At 35.6% G+C, this 26,476-nt stretch overlaps 1 protein-coding gene across 8 annotated transcripts in view; it reads right to left on the bottom strand.

The window, feature by feature from the left end:
* Positions 1-26,476, bottom strand: part of KIF2A (kinesin family member 2A) — a 77,339-nt gene that overhangs the window by 18,101 nt on the left and 32,762 nt on the right. For 5 of the 8 annotated variants that reach the window (XR_011966325.1, XM_072605544.1, XM_072605546.1 and 2 more), the window contains exons 4-15: positions 26,422-26,476; positions 24,160-24,282; positions 23,362-23,462; positions 15,164-15,259; positions 13,437-13,491; positions 11,722-11,884; positions 9,068-9,158; positions 8,851-8,914; positions 7,999-8,090; positions 7,633-7,775; positions 3,420-3,624; positions 785-895 (exon numbers count right to left, since the gene is read on the bottom strand). Coding sequence is in view for 7 of the 8 variants with exons in the window: in XM_072605544.1 (XP_072461645.1) it covers positions 785-895; positions 3,420-3,624; positions 7,633-7,775; positions 7,999-8,090; positions 8,851-8,914; positions 9,068-9,158; positions 11,722-11,884; positions 13,437-13,491; positions 15,164-15,259; positions 23,362-23,462; positions 24,160-24,282; positions 26,422-26,476 (1,299 nt within the window). In the remaining variant the exon portion in view is untranslated. The remainder of the gene's footprint in view (positions 1-784; positions 896-3,419; positions 3,625-7,632; positions 7,776-7,998; positions 8,091-8,850; positions 8,915-9,067; positions 9,159-11,721; positions 11,885-13,436; positions 13,492-15,163; positions 15,260-23,361; positions 23,463-24,159; positions 24,283-26,421) is intronic. The other 3 variants (XM_072605545.1, XM_072605547.1, XM_072605548.1) reach the window with 2 other exon arrangements.

Raw genomic sequence — 26,476 nt, forward strand, 5'->3', positions numbered from 1 at the left:
TATCTCATTTTTATAAATGACTTATCTTTCAAACACAATTTTATTATCTACGAAATTGCAATTTGGACAGTTCTGAGTTTCATATTATTTACTTCATCATTCTTGATGTGAAGAATAATATTTCATATTACAAGTTGGCAAGACTTCTACTCAGAACTTCCTGAGAAGATATTAAGTGTCCCAGGGGCTCCAATGAGTTTCAACACTGTAGAAGGCAGAAAGGTTTCAAGTGGCAGGGAGAACAAAAACTTTAGTTACACACCACTTTACTCATTCTCTCTAAAAGGTAAAAAGAGAAGCAACTGAAGCTTAAAAAAAACAATAACTCTGAGACTGAGCTTGCAGTTAGTAGGCAATGTAGTTTTCTTAGAGGTATGGGAGGCGGCTTAGTTATTTTTGGCTGGATATTGGCTTTAATTTCATTGACGTAACACAAACAGGCATTTGCTGTACAAACTGTATTCTGCTGACTCTAAAGGTTAATGATGTAAATGAAAACCAGCTGCACAGTGGAAAGAAAACTGATTTGGAGTTTTACAAACTGGACTTGTGTTCTAATCCCAGTTGTTTCACTGGTGTGACCTTGGGTAAATCATTTCAGAGTTTGCAATTAAGGGGTTGGATTTCTTAAGGTCTTTTTAAGGTCTCTATGATCCTATGACTAGGGAAGTGATATTCTTTGGTACATGTGTTCCATGTAACATATGACGAACATCATTTGTCCTGAGATTAGTTGGTCATTTCACCCTCTCCTCTGACTCCCCCGCCCCAAACAAAAACTTACCATGCATGTGCGGGAGTTTTCTCCTATGAATGAATCTCTTAGCACCTGAGTGAGTTTACTTGCTCTGAAGGGAGTATGAGGTTTATTTCTACCTAAGGCTCTGATGCACTCCTGAAAATTAAGAAATCCAGGTTTACATTTCAGTTTTCTAAGAGATTCCCCTCCTCATAATCAAACTGACAAATTTTAAAACTGTGCTTGAAATAGCACCTAACATTGAGTACTACAAGTTTTACTGATATCTATTAATCTTCTGAAAATTCTCACAGGGGTTTCAGTTCTATGGAAATTGAAGAAAAGAAAGTATAGCGAAGGAAAATGTTTCAAGATGTTTTATAGAAATGATACTTTTAAAAAGACATCATTACTTTCCTTTTGCTTATTATAAAATACCAGAATTTTTGTTTTGTACACGGTAAACATTTAACTGAATGAAATAAATACAAACTAGTACTTATTACGCAAGTTTTGACTGAATGATACTTTTTAAAAAACACTTGGAGGGGAGGAAGGAAGAAATCTCTGGTTTCTGAAGTATGTAAACTGAGAATGGATGATTATCAGTCATTGTAGAATGACTTTCTCTATTGAGTATGAGGTTGATTAGATGACCTCTTAGGGTTTCTTTAAATGCTCAAGTTCTATGTTTGTAGGGCTCAAATTGAAAGAATATTAAAATATTAAAACTTAGGCTTTAACAAGAGAACAAATTTTAAGTCTCTTTTAGACTCAAAGTATGAAGTCTAAAAGCCTATTTTAATACTTCATACCTGAGTTCCCAAACCTATACCAGCAGAGTTTCTCCAGACGCCTTTTTTTTTGCAGATGACATTGTTCTGATTGTATCTAGTTCTGGAACACTACAAAACCTCATCATTGAAGAGATCTGTTTAGTTATCTACACAGTAAAAAAGAACCAAATGGAAAGCAACTGGGACACTAAGCAGTATTTTCAATAATCCCAATCTTCTTGCCACATAAGCCCCTAATTTTTAACTTAAAATTTTTTTAATGAATAGTCAATAACATAAACATAAAATAAGCTAAATTATTTTAAAATGTTTTTAATCCCCCAGTGATGGTATAGATCTATGAACCAATGATAGTATATATCTATGAACCATAGAAGACTGTTCTCAAAAGAATCAAAATTGAATAAGACTTGAAGGGCAATCAATGCAAAGATATACAACTGGAATAAGCTGGTTATAGTGTATTACAAATAATAATTTGTATGCAAGACTAAAAAAAAATCAAGGACACATATAATATGAACACATGGAGCTAGATGTAGGTATGACAAAGGGAAAATCCAATATGCAACAGGGAAGCTGCACTTGTAGCCATAAAACATTAAAAGAACTAGAAGGAATTTTTTTGATGCGTTTGGTAGTTATGCAATTTTAACAGAAGACATGGATAAGAATGACATAAGATGAGGTGTGGACAGGTTATATGTAGTATGCACTAGTAGAAAAAATATCCACAATTAGTCAGACAACAGATTCACCAAAACAAATCTTTAAGATAACATTTAGCTTTTAATATGTGCCTTCAACTGTTCTACTTCCTACTTTAAGAAATTACGTAGGAGTGACTGCTTCTGTTTTATCTACCAACGGCATTAATTTTCAGCCTTAGAAGCCCTAAACAAAAATGCTGAATAGAAATGTGAAACCCAAGATAGGCAGCAAGCAAGTCAGAGTACATTCAGAGTACTCCTAGTTAGTTACCCCAGTGAGCTGAAGTCATCAGACTTGGATAAAAGATATCTCAGGTTACTATTACAGACAACTGCTACTTATGATCTCTGAGAAATCTTGGCAACAGGAGAAGCTGTATGGAATTATATGGAATTGTAGATGGGCATGTCCCAATTTTAAAAACAAAAGCAAAAACAAGGAAGGTAGATTCCCCAAACTATAAATCAGAGAGCTTGACTTTTTAATTCTACAAAAATCCTTAGAATGCCTTCCTAGTGATTAAAAAAGAAGTGCTGATCATTAAGAGAGTCAAAATGATAATCAAGAACAAAACACCCAGACTAACTTTGTTTCCTTTTTTCAGAGGAAAGAGGAGTCTGATAAGATGTTTAAAAGGGTACACATGTACTGTACATGAATTTCAGAAAAGACATTTAGCACTGTCTCTTATGGCACTATGGAAAGTTACAAAATGAGTAATAATATAGTCAGATGGATTAAGAAGTACATTAGACCAAAAGAGGAGTGATTAATGGAATGATGTTAACCTGGGAAATCATTAACATACTGCCAAAGGGCCCAGTTTTAACACCGTTCTATTCAACACTTTCAAGAGTGACTGAGATGCAAACACATTTTAACTGTAATTTACCATATTTGGGGATGAAACAAAATTTGGACAAACAGCAAAATCTGAAAGGAACCTCAAAACTATCCTTATCTTGGAGTCATCTCAGAGACATCCACCTAAAACTGGTAATGCCTTGTAAAGTGAATACTAGGTAGATTACAAATGCAAAAATAAATTGCCTATTTTTTAAAAATTTTGTCTTATATTCTGGGGTTAGAGGGAACCTCTCCTGTGTTCTGAAATAGAGGAAATAAAACTAAAACAGACTTTTACTTTGTGGACTGAATACATTTTTACTTACCTTGAGTGCTAAAAGGCTTTTATTAATTTCAGCACCTTCAAGTCGAGTTTGCCTATCTGCACTAGAAGTATCAGCTCCTCTTTCATTTCCAGCCAAATCAATGAGAGAAAATTTGCCATGTAATTTTCCCTTCCTTCTGAGGATAATTTGAAAGACTGCATGGCTCCGAGATGAATGTGCATTTGCAGATGTCTGACCAGAAGTCCTAAAATTAGATGAGGTAGAAAACTGTCAGCGTCGTATTACATCATAATATTTTAATGACAATATTTTATTTGTCAAAACTCAATGGAAATGAAAATCTAAACTACTTTCATTTTTTAAGTAAGAAAAAAACATCTAAAGCAGTAATCAAGCTTCTCTACCCTCTTGGAAACAAGCATCCAACTAAATTGAAATTAGTATGATGGTATTTTATATCTAATAAAGCTGTTGAAGAAAACAGCATTGAATTCTAAAAACCTTAACATTACAAATTAATAACAATGATCAAATTAAAACACATACTCAAGCTTATAAAATTAATCTGTCATTCTTCTAGTGGCATATTAAGCCCATAAAAATCATTGAATGTAAATGTATACATCTATAAATCTGATCTCATTATATACATCTATAAATCTGAGCTCATTAACTCGTGTTTCCTCAAAAGATGCGGCTTTCCCCAGAAGAAAATGCTTCCCTACCCATTCTCTCCAGTACTAAATGCTCCTCCTCTAAAGCAATGGACCAAGAGAAGGAGTAGGCATATGCCATGTCCTTCACTTCCATTTGCAGATCATCCTTTTGCTATCATACACCTCTGTTATCTCTCTTTAAAGGCAGAGGCTGTTCATTTTTGTCCTGTCCTAGCACCTAGCATAATGCCTTACACAGAGTAGGTGCTTACTGTTTGCTGAATAAAATATAACCTATTAAATACTAATGGAGGAAATGAATAAGTAGACTTAATGTTCTTAATATGTGAAACCAGAAGACAAAAGAAGTTCCAGCTAAATGGAAGGATGGCTCACTATTGTTGGAAAACCAAATTTTAAAAGTTGGTGTTTATTTTTCTGTTCTTCCAAAAGCAGAAAGAAATGTTATCTTATGAGGGGATTCAGGTGTTTCATACAGAATCATGAAAAAAGATCTCCATGAAGATAATTATAATCTTTGTACCAATGTTAGGTGCAGAGGACGAGAAGATAGAGAAATTCCATAAAACACTCTAGAAGACTCTCCAAATTAAATAAACACACACACACACACACACACACACACTTTAAGAGAGGTACAGAAGGCAAAGGCAACACAGATTTAGAATAAAAACTCATTGGAAATTCTTACAGAAGGATGGTAGAAAATTAGGGGCTGCATCAACTCTTAAAAACAGTGAGTAGGAGGCAAAGGGAAAGATAAAGTAATTTAAATATTGGCAATAAAACCAGTTAAGTAAAGTAAGTGATTCTGGGAACATTTAGAGACGAAACTGGAAGAAAGTCAACAGATGAAAAAAGTAAAAGTTCTATCAAGATTTTCCTAACAAACTCTCTTTCTTCAATGACAACAGAACCACCACATTCAGACTCTATCATCACAATCCCAAATGTGGTGCATGAGGAAGAAGAAAAGAAAACCAAGAGGGGAAAAGCAGCTTAACTAGACCAAATATACCCAGAAAGGTTTATGCTGGAGGCTACATAGCTTAGAAGGCCTTCAAGGGTTGATTCTCAAGATTTCTGAAATGAGGAAGGAAGGGAATAGATGAAATAACAATACATGGGAAAAATTCTAAAACTACTGACCAAATTAACATTGGAATAAAGCAACTGGGCAAATATCAATAATTATTAACCCATAGGCCTACTTTTTCTACTCCTCTATAAAATCTTTAAGAGAATAACCTACAGATGAATCAAATGCACCATCAATGAAGGTATGAGAAGGCTAAGAGGCTTTTACAAACTGTATTCTAAAGGAGATCACATCTCTACTTAAAGATACAGAGAATACAACATCCTATTGTGCTTACTACTTCTTGACAATAAACTTTTTTTTTTTAATTTGGTACAGCAAAAGGCTGCCTTAACGGTTGTCCTCCAGTTAACATATATTCCACATTATGTAGATAATAAGCATTTCTCAAAATCATATAAGACTTTCTTTAAAAATATAATAAGTTTTGTTCACCAATATTGATTATTTATATGAAGGGAGAGCCATGCTTGCCTCTCGTGGAGAGCATTAAAAGCAGAAGTCAAACTGAACAATAATTCCTTAGACATGGTAAGGACCTCCAGATGCTCCTATTTGCAAATGGTGTCATGCCCTCAGGCCCCCAAATACTGCCAAGCATCTTAAATGAGATCTGTAATGACTCAAAACAGTTCAGACTAATTAGCTATACAACACAGTAGAAAGAACAAGAAATTGGATCAGAGACCCTGTATGGAAATCTTGCCTCAGCACATGGTGGTGCTGCAAGGAAGATGCTTAATGCCTCTGAACGAGAATTCTCTCATCTATATGTAAAATGGAGTGGTTGGAAAAGATGACCTCAAGGTCCCCTCCTAGACCTACATCTGTGGTCCTATGATCCACATGGAAAAACCAAGAAGACGGAGAATGTTTATGCTTCACATATACAGAGCTGGAAGGATAATAACGAGAGCTGGGACAATGAACTACAACTGAGTCGGTGATCAAATTGGTGAGACTGCTTTTGGGACTCTGAACAGTGCTTTGAATGAATCACAGAACACTACATTATTCAGAGAAATAAGATGCGTATCACCCAAGAGCAACAAAGAGGCACAACTTGTATATGATGAGTAGGCTGCAATATATTCCCAACGAAGAATCATGTCTGGGAAGAAATTCAGTTCAAGAAAAGCACAATGAAAAGAAAGAAAAGGGCTAGTTATGTATAGAAAGTAAAGAATAACTAATGGATGTTGCTTTGAGCTCTACTGGTTATCTAAAAAACATCGTCAAGAGATCTAAAAGTGGGGTTGTTGGGAATAATGGGTGGACACAATAGTGGAAAATTTACAGGAGAATATAGACTGAAGTGGCACAGACTGAGAAGACACTAAGCTGTAACATATGAACACCAACATCAGAGATCATAAACTTGATGAAGCATCTTAAATACACACAACACAGTCACTCACTGAGATCAACAAGAGATCTTGAAGACTATGCAAGAGATGTTCAAAAGTCTGGTAGGTTGTAGTAAGGTAGAAATATTTAGAGTAAGGGTTAGAAATGGACTACTGTCATAGGAACCAGTCTAGCAATATTTGGGGAGACTCATCACCAGGTTAATTTTATAGTCACAACTTCTGAAAACTTTTTACTAAGGGGTTGTGATTTGCTTCAGTAGAGAAAATATATACATGTGAAATAAAGGATTATTTTAAGGACTTTAGATACCATTAAGTACACATGGTGTTCAACTGTATCTGATTCTTTGTGGCCCCATGGACCATTATAGCACACCAAGCCCTTCTATCCTCCACTATTTCCTGAAATCTGTTCAAGTTCATGTTCAATGTTTCCATGACACTATCTATCCATCTCATCCTTTGCTGTCCCCTTCTCCTTTTGTCTTCAATCTTTACCAATATGAAGGTTCTTTCCAACTGAGTTCCATCTTCTCATTATGTGGCCAAAGTATCTAAACTTCAACATCAGTATTCAACCTTCCAGTCAATAGTCTGAATTAATTTCTTTAAGTATTGACTAATTTGACCTCCTTACTGCCCAGGGGACTCTCAAAAGTTTTCTCCAGCACCACAATTCAAAAGTATTGATTCTGTGGAGTTCAACTTTCCTTACAATCCAACTTCCATAGCCATTGACTGCTACTGGAAAAACCATAGCTTTGACTATATGGACCTTTCTTGGCAAGGTGATATGTCTGCTTTTTTTTTTTTTTTTTTTTAAGTATGACATCCATATAGACCACAGCTTTCCTTCCAAGGAGCAAATGTCTTCTACTTTCATGGCTGTAGTCACTGTCTGCAGTGATCTTTGAAACCAAGAATATAAAATCTAACACTGCTTATATTTCTCCTCCATTTGTCATGAAATGATGGGACCAGTGGCCATGATCTGGTTTTTTTGATGTTAACTACATATATCCAGACATAAAATATAACTACATGTAAAAAATAATTAAGAAAATATTTGATATTTTAAATGCATCAATTAAAAGAATTAGCAATACCTGCAACTGTTGCCTATTTCAATGAGCTTCAGGACATCTTCAACGCATTTAACCTCCCGCTCCTGTAATCCCACAACTTGAACTTGTTGTTTACCATCCTCTAACACTCTCAATTTTGTCTTCCTATTAAGCAAGTCAAATACCTTTGGGGAAAAAAATACACTTACGTTAGCTAATCAAACATTAACAGAATTGAGAGTCTCAAAGGACACAGGAAAGTTAGTTAAGTATGTTTTAAATAATTTAGATAGAAATGATGAATGTTAAACTCTTTAAAGAGCCAAGTTTTATAAATGAGTCAATTTCTATTCAAATGAAATTAGCAGTGGAACTTCATGGTAAATACTAATAGCTTATAAAACTTACCTTTCCACTATAAATTTCAAAAAAGGTTGCATATACTTGAAGTTCTAACTTCTTATAGTTTGGTTTCTTTAGCATCAAAAAGACATCGCGAGCTGTTGAGTTTCATACAAAAAAAAACAACAAACTAGTTAAGTTTCAATTAATACCACAAAAAGTAATAAAAATTTCTTACTGCTTCAAAAATCTTTAAAAAAAATGTTGAATTTAACAATAAACTTCTATATAAAAAATAAAATAGAAAAAGGATTATGTGGAAACCACAAATCTCCATTACATAAATATTCTGTAAAATACATATATAATAATATACCATGTTATATTAAATATACATAAAATAAATTCAACATATTTTTGCAAACCTGTCCCTCTGAACTTCCTTCTGTTCTCCTCTGTGCATTTTAAAAGATGCTTCAATGATCTTTTTTTTACTTTTTTTTGGGGGGGGGTTGGGAAATTACAGGGTAAGACTGTTGCTGGCTTCCCCCATAAAAAGGGAAAAATAATCCTTCTAACCAAAAAGCCTTATTCCTGTTTTTTTAAGAGTCAACCTTTTTAAGAATAACGTTGTAGTGGTTAAAAAAAAATAAACACTTAAAAATCTAAAGTCCAAATCTTCATTTCATGTAGTTATACCTTATATTCAAAGGTGATCAAATGATCAACAATTATTTATTATGCTCTTATTTTAATTTAGTTATTGATGCTTATTTTCTTATCAGATGCTGTTTATTTATGATGGTTTACAACTGAACCAAACAGAAGATTTTCATAGTCTTTAAAAACAGACAAATCAAGCATAAAAAGGCAACATTAAAGTATTTGTAAATCCAATATGAAAAAAGGCCTACTTACCTGCTAGCGCATATATCCCTTTAGAACAATCCTGGTTCTTTCCTGAAAAGTCACCACCCATGGTCTAGAAGTTCAAAAATAAAGACCAATATATCATGTAAAAATAATAAATTCTATCTTAAGTGTTCATCTCATGTTGTGGTTTCCCTAACTGCAATCATTTAAAAAAAATATGAATCATGACTTTTATGTTACAAAATTTCTAGGAATCACTTACATGAGTTTTTCCACTGCCTGTTTGACCATAAGCAAAACATGTAGCCATTCCCCTTTCAAATATGGTTTCTACTAATGGTCTAGCTGTAAACCTAGGAAAAAGCAAAAAACAAAACAAAACAAAAAAACAAACTTTCATCACATCATTATTGCATTTACTTGGAAAAAGTCACATTTATATATAAAGAAAACTGGATGAGGTTAGTTTATTAAAATTTTTCCTTATAAACTATATTCCAGGATCATTAGAAAATACTGAAATGTGAGAGTTCTAGAATCATCATTTTTCAGAAAATTCTACCAAAAATGATGCCACTGGCAAATGAAGGAAATAAGGACATCAGTGACACGCAAAATATCAAAGGTCTGGTGGTCTGTGATAAATAATGGGACTTATTAAGGTTAACTGTAAACTGGATTCTAAAATAAGAGTACCAGCATCCATTCCCCACCCCACCCCCCTGTAGTGTGCACTACAACGGATTAAGGACAGATCTCAGAGTCAGGAAGACATGGGTATTACTTCTGCCTATGAAACATGTGAACTGAGTGACCATGGGCAAGTCACTTAAACTACCTCAGACAACTCTAAGAAAATAAACTATCTATAGTTTTGCTGATCTGTAATGGTGGCAAGAGTTTCTATACCAGGAAATCAAACTAAAATTTTTAAAAATAAAAAGTATAGCAAAGAGATTATGGTTATGCAACAATAACACAGAGGACTTACAGCTTGTAGTTTTGGAAGAGACCAAAAGAAAATGTAAATAACTAAGTTTAAAAAAAAAAAGATAAAAGAAGGAAAGGTTCCAATACAAGGATTGAATCACTACAAATGGCAAGGTAGAGTGAATAATGACTGACAAGGTTACATTAGTGAACGGAAAAGCAGGGTATAAGCTTCAATTTGAGCAAGTAGGTAAAATACATAAACTATGTCTAAGATGACAAGCTCTGGGTTACTGCTTTTGATTTAGAAAAAGACATCAATACAAATTGTTTCTGTACTGCTTTTGTCAAAAACGTCAACAGCAAATAGACTATTAAAATAAAATTTAAATCATGAGACTTGTAATAATCCAGGTTGCTAGCATCAGAAACATGTCATATTTCTTCGATTGTCATAAGAAGTACAGAAGATACAAGAACTCAATCATCTAGAGAAGCTTATTAGCAAGACTGACCAAAGAATTTATAATTATTCAACTTAAAAAGATGAAGAGTAGAGGGAGATATGATTAATACTTGTAAAATCATGAAGTGTATAATCAGGGTGAAAAACAATTTTTACCAAATATAGGAAATTTGTTGAAGAGGTGATACATACTGAAAATAAATACTCTCATGAAAATGGCTGGAAAGTTCAGGGAAAACTTATCATTTCAAATCCCACGAGCAACATTTACTAAGTAACTACCAAGTCCTTATGTACTTATGGGCCAAGAATATAAAGAAAGGCAAAAAAAAAAAAAACAACCAAAAACTAAACAAAAAAAAACCCAAAAACCTCCCAGACACTGCTCTAAAGAAGCACATAGTCTAAGGTGAGAGAAATCATGAAAAAAACTATATACAGGATATCTATCCATCTACCCATCTCACCAACTATTTGTGGAGTACCATGCTAGAAGCTGGCAATACAAGGAGAAAAGAAAAATTAGTCCTGGCTCTAATGGAGCTTAGCTGTTAATGAGAAAAATATATGTATATAGATACAAGAAAATTTAAGGATAATAATAAAGGAGTCAGAAAATGCTTCCTGTAGGTTATAGCATCTGAGGTAAAACTGACAGTTAAGGATTTTAAGAAGCAGAAGTGATAAAAGAACATGTGCACAAAGGTTATCTTGATTTCCTCATCTCTTGAGCATTAAATGGCAATTTATGTAAAGCACTCTATAAATTTTATAGGACTACACAAAGCATTTTAAAACATCTGGGGAGTACAGTGGATAGTGCTGGACTTGAAGTCAGGAAGACCTGGTTTAGATACTTCCCAGCTATATGACTGAGGGAAAGCCACTTGACTAAATCTCAGTTACCTCCTCCACAAAAGGAATTATAAGAGCACCGAACTCAAGGACATTGTTGTGAGGATCAAATGAGTGTGTGTGTATGTGTACACATGTATGTGTGTACCTATATTACCTATGTGCTATATTATATATGTACATACACACACTCATTTGATCCTCACAACAAGCCCTTGAGGTAGGTGCTATATATGTATACCAACACACATAGAGCACTTACAAACCTTAAAGTATGTAAATGCTAGCTATTATTATTATTAAATTTAGCTTACTAGATACAAACAAAATCATGGATGACTGATAGTTTATTCATAGAAGAAAGAATACCTGGCATACGTCCTTAACTTTCTGAGGTTGACCTCACAAAGGGTAACAGAATATACTTTAAAATATGATTGTACACTAAATCAGGTAGGCTATAGATCCACAGGTTTCATCAAAAACAAGAAATACTTTCGTTTATACTAGTATAGTAGTTCTATTTTATACCTAAAACTCAAGACAGAATTGGAGAATTTAATAGACCAATTAAGAAATCTTGCAAGAAGAAATGTATCTTTTAAAGTAAAGATGAGCACAAGTAATAAAAATAGAAAATCACAGACAAAAAAGCATTTACATACCTATAAACCATTTCATTAGGAGCTGAATCATCAAAGGCATAGTCAAAACGAAACGTTTGGTTTTCCAGGTACCTCGTTAAGTCTACTTTTTGTTTTGGTTCATGGACCATCACAACATCTTTACTAGGGATCGTGATCACATCAAGGTCTTTCATCACCGTTTCTAAAAAGAGTAAATGAAACAAATCAGTCTTCAGTCATTTTTATTGGCCAGGTTCAGCTAACTGTAAAACCCCAAAAAGTAGATAAATTGTTTTAAGCACTAAGATGTTAGAGAGAAAAGTATCACTAAAGTCTCCAACAATCAATTGAACAGAATACTGAAAGTAGTCACAGTAAATTACAAACTACACATTATGCAGGTCAAGTTAAGAGCTTAATTTGAGCAAACATTAACAGTCAATTTAAGTAAGGCATCTGACACTTATCTTTTTGTGCTTAAGATGGAGAAATATGGATGAGTGACTGGAAAAGCTGAATGATCAGAGTATTGTTTCATAGTTCTCTATCAGTGTCAAGGGTTTATCTTGGAAAAAGGAAGATTAGTAAGGGATATAGCAGACAGTGCCAGAAGTGTGAAGGGGTGTTCCTTGAAAAAGGCAAAGTAGATGGTAGATCACTCCAGTTCCAAGTTCTCTGACAAGCTATAGAACCAGAGGGAAAAGTTCTGGAGAGGCAGAAGAGGGTAATGAACAGAGTTCAGGCACCTGTTTAGCACTACAAATTATCCAGCAGATGCAGATCCTCACTGGCTCAGAATAAGTTTTTAGAAGGAAATTCCCTACACCAATGAAATTGCAGGTTTAAACCAAAACAAAATGCCACATCCCAACTGTGGGGACAGAAATCATAGATCCTACTAACAAGGACCCCCTCTATTTTAGAAGGAAGACTATTGAACATATTTCAGGAGAAGGAAGTACTGTTACTGGATGCAGACTATTTTAACTAGGTTGGCTTATTGCTATATATGTATACAAACACTTATTTTTATACACACACATATACAACAGTGCTTACAAATCTTAATATATGTAAATGCTATCTATTATTATTATTAAATTCTGGTCAGTAGATAGTAGTAGATACTAGATAAAATCATGGATGACTGATATATTATTGACGGAAAAAAGAATACTATGTAGCCTTTTACGAATTTAGATTGTGGAGCAACAATAAAATCCAAATCATCTATTGGAGTTTGAGAATAGCACACAGCACTGCAGTGTTTTAATTTTCAATGCACAATGACAAGGCAGAAGGCAGCAGGGGAAGGTCTCTTTCTCAGATGTCTGCTGTCTATGGAAGAGAGCCTTCGTACACGGCAGAGACATGAGGCCTTTTAGAGATAACCTTCAGTACAATTCTGACTTTGTTCTGTCACTGCCCCATCATAAGAGAGTTTTTAAGGCTTAGATGTAAAACATTTGGTCAGAGGCTAGACCAGATGACCTTAAACATCTTCCTACTCCAAAGCTCTTATGATTTAAAAATGCTGATGCTAAGGAAGGAAGAACTCCGAGTAAGGATCACTGGTAGGAGGGCAATAAAACCACCTTTACCATTTAAATTTTTTAAATACCATATACATGTTTCACATTTTACATTCTAAGGTTAAGAATATACAAAAGGAAGCCATTCAGCTTTAGTATACCAAATGAATTACTAACAACAACAGCAAAACAGGACAAAATAGATCTGGACTTCTGCATTACCTTTTTTATTGAGTGGTCGTTTCCTTACACAAACACATATCCTATGTTCATCAATCTGTGAGAAAAATAATTTCAATAACGATTACTTTATGATGTGATAGGTGGAACATTTTAAAGCAATCTAGAACTTCTGCAGAATTTTGGAAATTTGTACTAAGCATAAAAATAGTAGTTGTAAACTTAAACATAAAGCACACTACACATATATTAGAGCATGCAAATGGCTTTATGAATGTGTACAACAAAAATCCTAAACTATAAACTTGAAAAACAGCTTTGTGGAGAATGGCACTGTGAATCTTACCATTTGGTTCACTGACCAGATATCATCACTCTCAGCCTCTGACTAATTTTGCAAATGTCCCTCCAGAAATTTCCTAGCTTTATGGCTTGTTATGCAAAACAACTTACTGAGTGAAACTGGGAGTTGCCCCTAACCCCTCCCACTTGCAGCCTGGCCATTCCGTCTGCCTTAGTACCCTACATAAACCCTGTTCCCAGTCCCTTCCTTGGGTACTCCAGCACCTGCAGTGTGGCACCCCAAACTGCAACTCACTTGTTCCACTTAAGACAATCATTTTACTGTATTGGCTGTTTTCTTTTGAATTCAGGTTGGCATGCTTAACCTAGCACAGAATCTAAACTCCTTAGTTTTTAACTTTTTAAAGTATCAGGATCCTTCAGAAAGCTCCATTTATGTGGTTAATATATGTAATTAATTACTGTAATTGTTTCCTTTACATTAAAATGATTATTCTAAAAATGTTTGATAAATAGACTTGATGGGTATGTGTCTGTCTACACACACAAACACAAACAAACACACACACACACACACACACACACACACACACACACACACACGAAAGTCCTAAAATAAAGGGATCTTAATGTATGTATAAAATTAGATGCCATTAAGTCCAGGCATACTTATTTTTCTTCTTGTAAGTTAGTCCAATACAAAGTACACATTTCATGATTCCACAAATATATATATGTTCAAATTAGGTGTGCAGCTGGATTCTTTTGAATAAATATCAGTGTTAGTCATATAGTTATCTTCCCTTCTGTCCTGATATTTTCACTATAAAATGGTGAGACTGGTAGAGACTGCAGAGAATTGTTCGATCATCTGGGTCCATGTCTCCTGCCACTCTCTGTATCCATTTATAATTTGATTTTCATCTCCATTTACTAAAACAAAATGTTAGCTAAGTGCTCAAGTTAAATGGAAGTATATTAACAGACATAAACGGCTTACAACATAACAAGTAGTAAGAAAAGAAAGACAAGGGTGGCTGCTGGGGGAAGAGTGTAAGAGATGGAGATCAGACACATGCACGGAGGACTAAATTCTAATTACTTCTTCCTTATACATCTCACCAACTGTCACTCCATTCCTTCCCTCTATGCTCACTTGTAATTCAATTGTTTATCTGCTCTGGCAAGGACAAAGGGAATTTTACTTAAAAGTCCAGTAGCACTGTGGTTTATTATTTCAAGTTGGAAGAAAAGTAAAAATTATATGGAGAAATAGTTTTGTCACTCTTCTTTTAAACAAGTAAAAGAAGAGAAAACATGAGGGAAGAAAAAAATGAACATATGTAGTATTGATTTAATGAGCACTGCATTCATGAACTTTTAAGTTAAAAAATTAATGGTAACTACAAGCTACAGATGCACATATTTAAATAAGCCCATTAGTAATCACAGCCAAACAAACTTACCGGATCTGCCGTTGTAAGTGGTCTATAATCCAAGCTTCCTCTAAAGTCTCTGATCATACACATGATTTCATAATTTGGGTTTGTAGCATCAACATCCTATAAATTGGGAAAAATAGAAGTTCATTAACTTTAATGTTATATTTATTGCTTCTATGTCTGCTCTGAAGAAAGAAGGCAAGTCAGCAGTTCTAGAGATTTAGTTATAGGGAAATAAGCCAAAACTCAATCAGTTCTAGTTTAGGTTGGATGGAGATCAAGAAATACCTCCAAATATCACCAGTAGGTGGGAGCGTTTCTACTATTGCTTCTGTCTCTCTACACACGTGTGTGTGTCAGCACATATTTGTGTGCATGTGTATATTATGGATATATTCATTGTAAGGTAAAAATTGTCCTCGACTTCTTTTATCTTTCCCAGAATTCCCTGGAGTCACCCATGTCTCATTTCAAAGCAATCCTTCATGTAACAGAAAGAACACTGGAATGGAGAGGAACATATTAACTGGGTAATTGTTTAACCTCTTCCATATTGAATTTCCTCCTGTGTGAGACTGGGATACTACTACTTCTATTACTACCCCAATGGGCTACTGTGAGAAAAGTGACTTCAATCTGTGGATCATATACTAGAGAATGACATCAAAAAAAGACAGACACACAGGTACTTAAAGTGTGCATAGTAGTCTTCTTTGTCACTTATTTGTCATAATAAAATTCTGGAAATAAAATATGGACGTGTTGACTGAAGAACGGCTAACAAAGGCTACAATGCAATATTTTGGGGAGATCATCGATAATTCATTGGGTATCTTAAATATTTTAAAAGGAAAATCATTTAGGAAAACAATGGACTTTATACAATAATAGTCTGATTAATAAATTCCCTGAGAATAAAAGTACTTTGAAGAAAGTTGATTTACATTAGAAGGAATACAAACAGGTACAATTCTCAACACAGATCAGTGGTCATAGCAGCTGAGCAGGTGATGACAACTGTACTCTAAGACCAGCAGAAAAAGGCCTAAGGGTTTAATCATCAGAGAATGAAGATTAATTTCTGTACCATAAACACATGGGGTTTCTATACCATTTGGCAGGAGACCATTCTGACAGAGTTGTAGAGTAATACTCAACCAAGGCAGAAAAAAGAAGTGATCCACTTCGTAAAATACAAACCCATACCTCCTATATCACCTTACTTTTCTTCACTCATTTACCCTATATCTGTTACTTGCCAAATCCTGTCACTTAACTATCTCCACATTTCTTGCACACATCCTTTTCCCTCTAATGACATGGCCACCACTAAATTATGGAATTTAAGCCTTTGTCACCTCTGTCTGAAACTACTGCAAAGTCTTCCTTTGCTCCAATTCAGCTTCCAAATAGGAGGCGAAGTGTTTTCCCTAAGAATAGGTCTGACCATGTCACCACCCTACTCAGTTACTTCCAATGGCTTCAAGCTATTATATCTAGATTCAAATATAAACTATTGGGCATTTAAAAAGCTCTTCAAAACTTGAGTCTCTTACTACATTTCCAGTCTTCTTATGCAAGGTACCAAAAATTTTAATAAAAGTTTAAAAGTGCACTAAGATTTTGGGATATTCTGTATGTTTCATCCTTCTACACATTTTTGCAAAGTTTCTTAAATTTGTGTGTGTGTGTGTCATGAACCCTTTTGGCAGTCTGGTGAACGCTTTTTAAATGCTAAATATAGAATACAAGAAATTAATTATACTAAAATGATTGTCAACATAAAGCAAAATAAAACAAACATGGCCATGTATTCCAAGTTAAGAACCCCAGTTCTATAGATTCCAGTTATACTGGCCTACTTGCTGCTCTCCCATAACCCATCTGTGGTTTGGCCCAGAAGGCCTAAAATGTTCTCCCTCTGCACTTCTGACATCCCATTTTCTACCTGAGGCCTTTTCATCTCTCCTCAGCTGTGAAATCTGCTCCCTTCCCAAAACTACAATGTACACATTTTATGTATAGTTCGCATGTATGTCTATGTACACACACACACACACACACACACACACACACACACACGCACAGAGGCAGTTACACTTGTCTTTATATTCTCACAATGCCTCCCATGTAGATGATGCATAAGAAATGCTTACTGATTAAATGGAGCATACTTTTGCATTAGCAAAGTTACTAGTGTCGATGACTTTATAACTAGAATTAACCTATGTTTCATATGATGAGTTAATTTCCCCTTATTTTTTATTATAAAATCAGTGGAAGAAAACCTTAACATATTTGCCACCTAGAAATTACATTAATAGTGTTCACTGTTACAAGGTTATAGTTTTATGAACACAATGAAGAACACTAATGAGGACAACGAAGAGACTCACTTGATGGGAGGCCTTTTTGTGATGTTTATTAAGGCAACATATATCACTATGAATATGGAGATTTCAATTTGATCCATAAAATAATCATGATGTGCTGAATTTAACAAGAACTTGTGTTCTGAAACAATAAATTACCTAACACTGATTTCTTTATTTCTACTCACCCAGCTATCACCCTAGTTCAGAACCCTATTACTGTACAGTAACAATAGTTTAACTGGACTTCTTCTAGCTTGTTTTTTTCCCAGTGCCAATCTATCTTTCATATAGCTGCCAAAAATCCTTCCCTGACCATGTCACTCCCTTGCTTAAGAACCTTCAATACCTCCTTGTTCTTTTGGGGATAAAATACAAATTCTTCAGCTTGCTGTTTAAACCTCTTTATAGTCTGGCTCCAGTTTAACTTTCCAAGATGATTTCAAATGATTACCTTTCCCATACTCTAACATTCCTGCCTAAATGGCATTCCTACTGTTCCCCAAACTCAAAATTCCATCCATCACCTTTGTGCATGTAATATAGAACACTGTTCATCTCTGGAATACACACCTCTCTCTTCTATCTCTCTGAATCACTAGCTTCATTCAAGACTCAATCCATGGACCACTTCCTTTTGTGATCCTCCTACCTCGTTGTGCACTCACTGCCTCCTCCAACTGTCATGTATGTGTTTAAATACCAGTCACTGATTTTCTAAGGGCAGTAAGATCTGCTCTCTCAATACTCAAACGGACCTGTGCTCTCTGGGACTCTACTGGATAGGTGGAGGGATTACACACACACACACACACACGCACGCACACACACACGCACGCACGCACGCACGCACACACACAGAGCACAGGTTGAGTTAAATCAGAAGGGATGATATCTATTAAAAAAATAAAATTAAGGAGTGAGAGAGAAATATATTGGGAAGAGAAAGGGAGAAAAGGAATGGGGCAGGCTATCACTCATAAAAGAGATAAGAAAAATCCTTTTCAATGGAGGAGAAAAGGGAGGAGGTGAGAGGGGAAAAGTGAAGCTTACTTTCTTCACATATGGCTTAAGGAAGGAATAACATGCTCATTCAATTTGGTATGAAAATCCATCTTACACTACAGGAAAGTAGGGGAGAAGGGGACAAGTGGGGTGAGGGGGATGATAGAAGAGAGGGCAAATGGGAAGAGAGAGTAACTAGAAGTAAACACTTTTGGGAAGGGGCAAGGTCAAATGAGAGAACAGAGAATAGAAAAAAAGGGGGGGACTGGGTAGGATGGAGAGCAATATAGTTAGTCTTACACAACGTGACTATTATGGAGGTCTTTTGCAAAACAACACATATATAGCCTGCATTGAATTGCTTGCCTTCTCAGTGGGGATTGGTGGGGAGGGAGGAAGGGAGAGAAATTGGAATTCAAAGTATTAGAAATTAATTTTGAGAACTGTTATTGCATATAACTGGGAAATAAGAAATACAGGTAATGAGGCATAGAAATCTTTCTTGCCCTACAAGAAAAGAGGATCCCTTAAAAGGGATAAGGGAAGGGTGGGGTGTGATAGAAGGGAGGACACATGGAGGAAAGGGGTAATCAGAATGCAAGGTGTTTATGGGGTGGGGTGAGGGGAGAGATGGGAAGACAAATCGGAACTCAAAATTGTGTGGAAATAAAAGAAATGCTTGGGAAGGTGGCCTAGCGCTACCAGACCTCAAACTCTACTATAAAGCAGCAATTATCAAAACCACTTGGTACTGGCTAAGAAACAGAGAGGTAGACAAGTGGAATAGACTTGGCACTCAAGATGCAGTAGGCAAGCAATATAGCAACCTTCTGTTTGATAAACCCAAGGACCCCAGCTTCTGGGATAAGAACTCATTGTTTGACAAAAATTGCTGGGAAAACTGGATAACAGTGTGGCGGAAATTAGGCATAGACCCATACCTGACACCGTACACAAGAATAAAGTCCAAATGGGTACATGATTTAGGTATAAAGATTGATACCATGAATAAACTGGAGAAGCAAGGAATAGTGTATTTATCAGATCTATGGAGAAGGGAAGAATTCTTTACTAAAGGAGAGATAGAAAGCATTATGAAATGCAAAATGGATAACTTTGATTACATTAAACTGAGAAGTTTTTGCACAACCAAACCCAATGCAACCAAAATCCGGAGGGATGTAGTAAATTGGGAAAGAATTTTTACAGCTAAGCTCGGGGATAAAGGCCTCATTTCTGGAATATATAGAGAACTGACCCAAATGTATAACCATACAAGTCATTCCCCAATTGGTAAATGGTCAAAGGATATGAACAGGCAATTTTCAGAAGAAGAAATTAAAGCTATCTATAATCATATGAAAAAATGCTCTAAATCACTATTGGTTAGAGAGATGCAAATCAAAACAACTCTGATGTACCACATCACACCTATAAGATTGGCAAACATGACAGAACAAGAAAATGATAAATGCTGGAGAGGATGTGGGAGAGTTGGAACACTAATTCACTGTTGGTGGAGCTGCGAGCGCATCCAACCATTCTGGAGAGCAATTTGGAACTATGCCCAAAGGGCTACAAAAATGTGCATACCCTTTGACCCAGCAATATCGCTACTAGGACTATATCCCCAAGAGATCATAAAAATGGGAAAGGGTCCCACATGTACAAAAATATTTATAGCAGCACTCTATGTAGTTGCCAAAAACTGGAAGTCAAGGGGATGTCCATCAATTGGGGAATGGCTGAATAAATTATGGTATATGAATGTAATGGAGTACTATTGTGCCATAAGAAATGATGAACAAGAAGACTTCAGAGAGGCCTGGAAGGACTTATATGACCTGATGCTGAGTGAAAGGAGCAGAACCAGGAGAACTTTATGCACAGCAACGACCACAGTGTGTGAGAGTTTTTTCTGGTAGACTTAGATTTTTGTAATAACACAAGAACTTCTTACAAAAAAAAAAAAATCCCAATGGTGGTTCTCAAGGCAAAATGCCTTCCACACTCAGAGAGAGAAATATGGAAGTCACTCACATAATGTAGCAGATCATGTTTGTGTATGTGTATCTGTTTGTGTATCATGTTCTGATATGTTATACGATTTCTTTCATTTATCTTAGTCTGACTACATAGCATGACTATAGTGAAAATATACTCAATAGGAAAGTATATGTAGAATCTATACAGAATTGTATGCAGTCTTGGGGAGGGAGGGGGGTAGTGGGGGGCAGGTGGGGGGGATAAAATCACAATTGTATGGCAGTGATTGTTAAACATTAAAAAATAAAAAAAAATTAAAAAAAAATTGTGTGGAAATGAATGCTGTAATCCAAAAACAAATAAATAAGAAATACCTACCACCAAAGCATAATATATGTGTGTGTGTGTGTGTGTGTGTGTGTGTGTGTATTAAAGTGCAGATATATCAATGTTTAATATAAATTTTAAAAAATAAGAAAACATCTCCTATCAAATGCAAGTTAACAAATGAATCATGAAAAATACAGTGAAATTAGCAAAGCATCCATCTCCATAGCACTTGCTCTGTGATTTAAGAATCTGAGAAAATTGGAGCACAAAAATTTTAAGTTACTTTCTTAGGGATCACACAGCTAGCCTGTATCAGAGGAGGATTTGAACCCAGGACTTCCTAACTCCATGACCAACTCACTATTCACTATGCCATGCTGCCTTATACCATTTGTACAGAGTTTATGAGCTTGGAAGGGGCCTTAAACATCTTCTAACTCAATCCCTTCATTTCATAGCTTCTGCTGCTGGGGGAGGAACCAGCAGAATTGGGGGACAAGCTAATTTGAGAGCATACTGAATTCAGGTTCTTGTTACATTACTATCAGTTATCTGATAATGAAAGAACCCAATTAACAGTAATATACATGGATGTGTCTTGCCTTACATGGGAAGGATAGCAATTTGAAGGCAAAGTAACCACCATGACGAGACTGTCTGGCCTTCCATTTCAGAAAATATAACACAGCATAAAAGCACAGGCCACCAGCCCACTTCTGCTATGTACTCAGTATGGTCGTAGGACAGCTAAAAGCTGATAAAGACTTCATCAAAGGATTCCACCAGACATGTCTTATTACAGAACATCAATAGGTGCACCAACAACATGTTCAGGCTAGTGTGGCACAATTCCAGCTGAGTCCTCTCTTCTCAAGGCACCCAAGCTATTTTCTTCTGTCTCTTCTTCCTAATATTATTCACATTTCCTTCTCCCAACTTCCTCAAACTACTCCATATATCATAAACAAGCCTACAAGGCCACAGCGGGGAGACACTATAGTGGTGGCAATATGTGTGTTGTGCAAGATGGATGGAAGTTGATCAGCTGCATCTGCATAAATTTGAAAAGGTTTACAAGCCAAGACCAAAGCGGAGGGAGTGTTGGTGCCTGATTTTCTGTTTGCAGATGATTGTGCACTCAATGCAGCCTCTGAAGCTGAGATGCAACAAAGTATGGATCAATTCTCTACCGCCTATGCTAATTTTGGCCTAACAATTAACACCAAGAAAATATAGGTGCTCTATCAGCCACCACCACACCATCCATACATGGAACCATTGGTTACAACAAATGGAGAAGTTTTAAATGCTGTGGATAAGTTCACTTACTTTGGTAGTGTACTTTCCAGGAATGTACACACTGACGATGAAGTTGACGTATGCATTGCCAGAGCTAGCTCAGTGTTTGGGAGGCTCCGAAGAAAGTTTGGGAGAGAAGAGGTATTAGACTGACTACCAAACTGAAGATCTACAGAGCCCTTGTGCTGACCTTACTGTTAAATGCTTGTGAAATATGGACTGTCTATCAGCGCCATGCCAGGAAACTGAACTGTTTCCATTTGAACTGTCTTAGGAAGATTCTGAGAATAAGGATAAGGTACCAGACACTGAAGTCCTTGCTCGAGCTGAACTACCAAGCATTCAAACTATGCTTCAGAGAGCGCAACTCTGATGGTCTGGCCATGTTGTTCGAATGCAAAATGTATGCTTGCCAAAAAGACTTTTATGGAGAACTTGCATGGGGCAGGCGATCACATGGTGGCCAGAAGAAACAATACAAGAACACTCTCAAGAACTTTGGGTTTGATTGTGCAATGTGGGAGACACTGGCACAGGACTACTCAGTACGGCGTGACCACATCAGAAAAGGTGCTGTACTCTTTGAACAAGGCAGAATTGAAACAGCACAAAGTAAACGCAGGATACACAAATTTGGGATATCCACCCCAAATATTCACATGGACAACCTGTGCCCAACCTGTGGTAGAGCATTCCGAGTTTGTATTGGTCTGATCAATCACAGTCGGACACAATGAAATTTCACTTATTCATGGTGATGTCATTTTGGTCCTCTTTGAAGACGAAGGACAATAACCACCAACCAACCAACCATACAATAAAGCCATGAAAATTTCCGCAACAATTAAGAAAATTTTTAAAAAGAAAGAAGAAAAAGGAATCACAGAATATGGAATGCTATAATGTAAATGAACAGTATATAATTTTATTGTTAAAAACCAAGGATCACTTTCATCAATAAAGTTTTCTAATGCCTTGATAAGGGGTAGGGAACCTTAAGCCTCAAAGCTACGTGTGGCCTTATAGGTCCTTGGGTGCAGCCTTTTGATTGAGTCCAAGTTTTACAGAACAAATCCTTTTATGAAGGGGATTTGTTCTGTGAAGTTTGGATTCAGTTAAAGATCACTTGAGGACCTAGAGGCCACATGTGGCCTTGAGGCCTCAGGTTCCCCGCCCCTGCTCTAGATCATACATGAAATAAATTCTATAACTTTATATTTAGATACAAACCTGGGCCCTTTTTTCTCTGAGTTCTTGTTGTTGTAGCCTCCTTTTCTCACGTTTTTCTTGCAATTTCTCTACTTCTTTCACACAATTGGATTTTCTACGTGCTAAAAGTTAAAAAACAAATGGATAAGACCAACAGGTATCTTTTCTACCTTATAATAATGATTTATAGCATTTATGGTAATTTTACTAATATATTTCACCACATAAAATATTTCCTATTTCTCACTTTCATGCCATTAAAAAATAGGCTCACATGACAAAGCATGCCAACTGCAACTATTTAATCATTATTTACAAGCTGCTTTACAAAAACTAGGAACAGGACAATAAATATGCCACAAAAAAAAAGAGTCAAAAAAAAAGACTCCACAACATACTGATACATGTCATCTCTTGGTTTAGAATCATAGAGTCTTAGAGTTGGAAGGGAACTCAGAGGTCATTTGATTCCCATAGAGAACAGAATTCCATCTATAATCTCCTGGACAGATGGTTACTCCAGGCTTTGTTCAAAAAGAACTTTAAACCAAAAGTGCTGAGATAGCATTAAAATTTATTGTTCACAAAAATCAATTTAAATTATCATAGAGAAAAATAAATTAAATCCCAATTGGTAGACCAAGGATGTGAGAACACAAAGTTTAATTCTTCAGAGTAAGAATCTCAACACAATGAGACACAGACAATAGTCAATTGGGTTTGAAAACTGACCCTTTCCTTTGAGGATTTATAAGTTAGACCAAGAGAGAATACATGTATGCCTGAAATCAATGAATCCTTGATACGTGGTTTACATACAAGGGGGTCCAAATTCCTTTTTTGCAGCTTGAACTGGAGATATATCTGAAACACTACCATTCTGTTGTGTAGCAGAAGACTGTTCAGGAAACTGACTAGGCCGTGAACGTGCAGAACCAACCACTGCAAATGAAACAGGAATTTATTATTCATGGCATTAATAAAAACAACTTCTAACAAAATATTATAACTTCAAAAGATTTATCATTCATCAATGTGGACCCTTTAGTTACACTGCAACCCCATCCACATTGTAGTGACAGTTTTTCATGAATTGCTACAGAAAAAAAGTTGTCCTAGTGACCAACTCTCTGGGAACAACATTTTTCAAACTTGGCTACATTTGCCTTTTATTGATGGTGCATTACCAGGCCACACTCAACGTCTTTTCAGGTTAGCAGGATATAACTGAAGCTTAAGTGACAGAAGTAAGCCTTTAAATGAGCAAAAAAGCATTTAGAATTTAGTATGTGCTTACAAGGTGCTAGGCACTGTTCTCTGAGAACTCTGGGTCACCCAGGGTTGAAGCCATACTGAGGATGACTACCAAAGTAGAACTTTAGGTTAAGGTATATGGACAGAATAGGCATGTAGGCCTCAGATACTTACTAGCTCTGAGACCAGGGGCGAGTCACTTAACCCCTCTGTGCCTCAGACAACTCTCCAGGACTTACATGTCATTCATGTGGTTCTTCCTATATTGGAGTATAATAAATGAACTGGCAGGACACAGGTTAATGAGACTGTAAATTATATTACATTTTTTGCTGTCACCAATCTAAAGTAACATGCATATTTAAAATCTTAGAAATATGCATATAAATATGCCAGTTTTATTCAATAGGAACTGACATAAGCATTTAATTACTGAAGAGCTTTTGAATAGTTTCAAAGTGGTATATGCAGATTCAGAAATACAATTTCCACTAAAGTGATCATACCTTGGAGCTGATACATAATAATGAATATACTGAAACCAATTTAGTTTTATTTTTCTACAGGGGTTATTTCACACAAAAAAGACAAAAAGAGTTATAACGTTCCACAAGCAACACAAAAATATTATAACAGTATGGAAGTTATAATTTTCAATAATTGTACTGAAGACAGTTTATAATGCAGACAACCTCCCTCCGCTCCCCATGTTCAATCCAATTATAGGAAATAGGTTTTTAATTCTCTCCTCCTTCCTTCACCAGGAATGCTATTGTTTACAGTAGCAATTGTCAAAGAAAGACAGTGTAATCTAGTGAGTGTAATAGTGCTGAGGTGAATCATACAAGTGTGAATACTACCTCAGACCTTCACTATGTGAATTGAGGCAAGTCACCATGAAACCTCACGGAAGCCCAGATTGCTCAGCTATGAAATGCAGGTTACAGCATCTGCTTAGAGCTGTTGTGATACTCAAATAAGGTCATGTATATAAAGCACACCGCAAACTTTAAATGTCAGTTCTAGGGCACTTATTTTTAGTTGTCAGAATTAACATATATAACTAATATACATACATATGTATATATGTAAAACCAGGGCAGTTATTATTAGTTTTGAACTTTGGAAGTTTGGTAAAATCAGCTGAAAAAGATATGAGTTGTAGGTTAAAACTTGATGTCTAAAAATAAATGATATAATGCTTACCTTTTTTTTTCAGTTATTGTTTTCAAGGCATAAGGGGGAAATGCTAGGCACTGCAGCTCTATGAGAGATCATCTAGATACTCTCTTTCCCAATTCCCTAAATTTTGCAAAACTAATGGCCAAATATGTAATTACTGTATTGAGTATTAGCTCTTAGAATGAAAAAGCATGTATATAATTAGAAAGTTTTACTTGAAGCATATCATTCTTTGACTTAAAAAAAATATTTTACTCAAAAATCAAGTAGACTCCAAATGCATTGGAAAAAAATTAAATATAGTTCAAAGTTTCTTTTCAATAGTGGAGATGACTAGGTTCAGAGTCAGGAAAAAGCGTTTATTACTTTGGCAAGATTTGCTAAAGCTTATAAGGAATGACTACGGGCAAATCATTTGACCTTTCAGTTGCCCAGGCTACTATCTTAGAATAAATTACAGATAAATGGCTAATACATATTGGTGAAGGGAGTTTCCAATACTAATGAAACCATAGTTCTACACCAAAAAAAAAAAAAAAAATCAAAACAAAAACAATCTTAACCCCCAAACAAGAAATCTCTCCTATTAATTTCCCATATCTATAAATGAAATCAATAGTAACAGTAGCCTAATTTATACTTTACCCCTATTGTCTCTTGCAGGTGGGTCATTCTTAATAGGAGCCACAGTTCGGCGATT

The sequence above is a fragment of the Notamacropus eugenii genome, chromosome 4 (assembly GCF_028372415.1).
Source record: "Notamacropus eugenii isolate mMacEug1 chromosome 4, mMacEug1.pri_v2, whole genome shotgun sequence".
Taxonomy (NCBI): Eukaryota; Metazoa; Chordata; class Mammalia; order Diprotodontia; family Macropodidae; genus Notamacropus; species Notamacropus eugenii.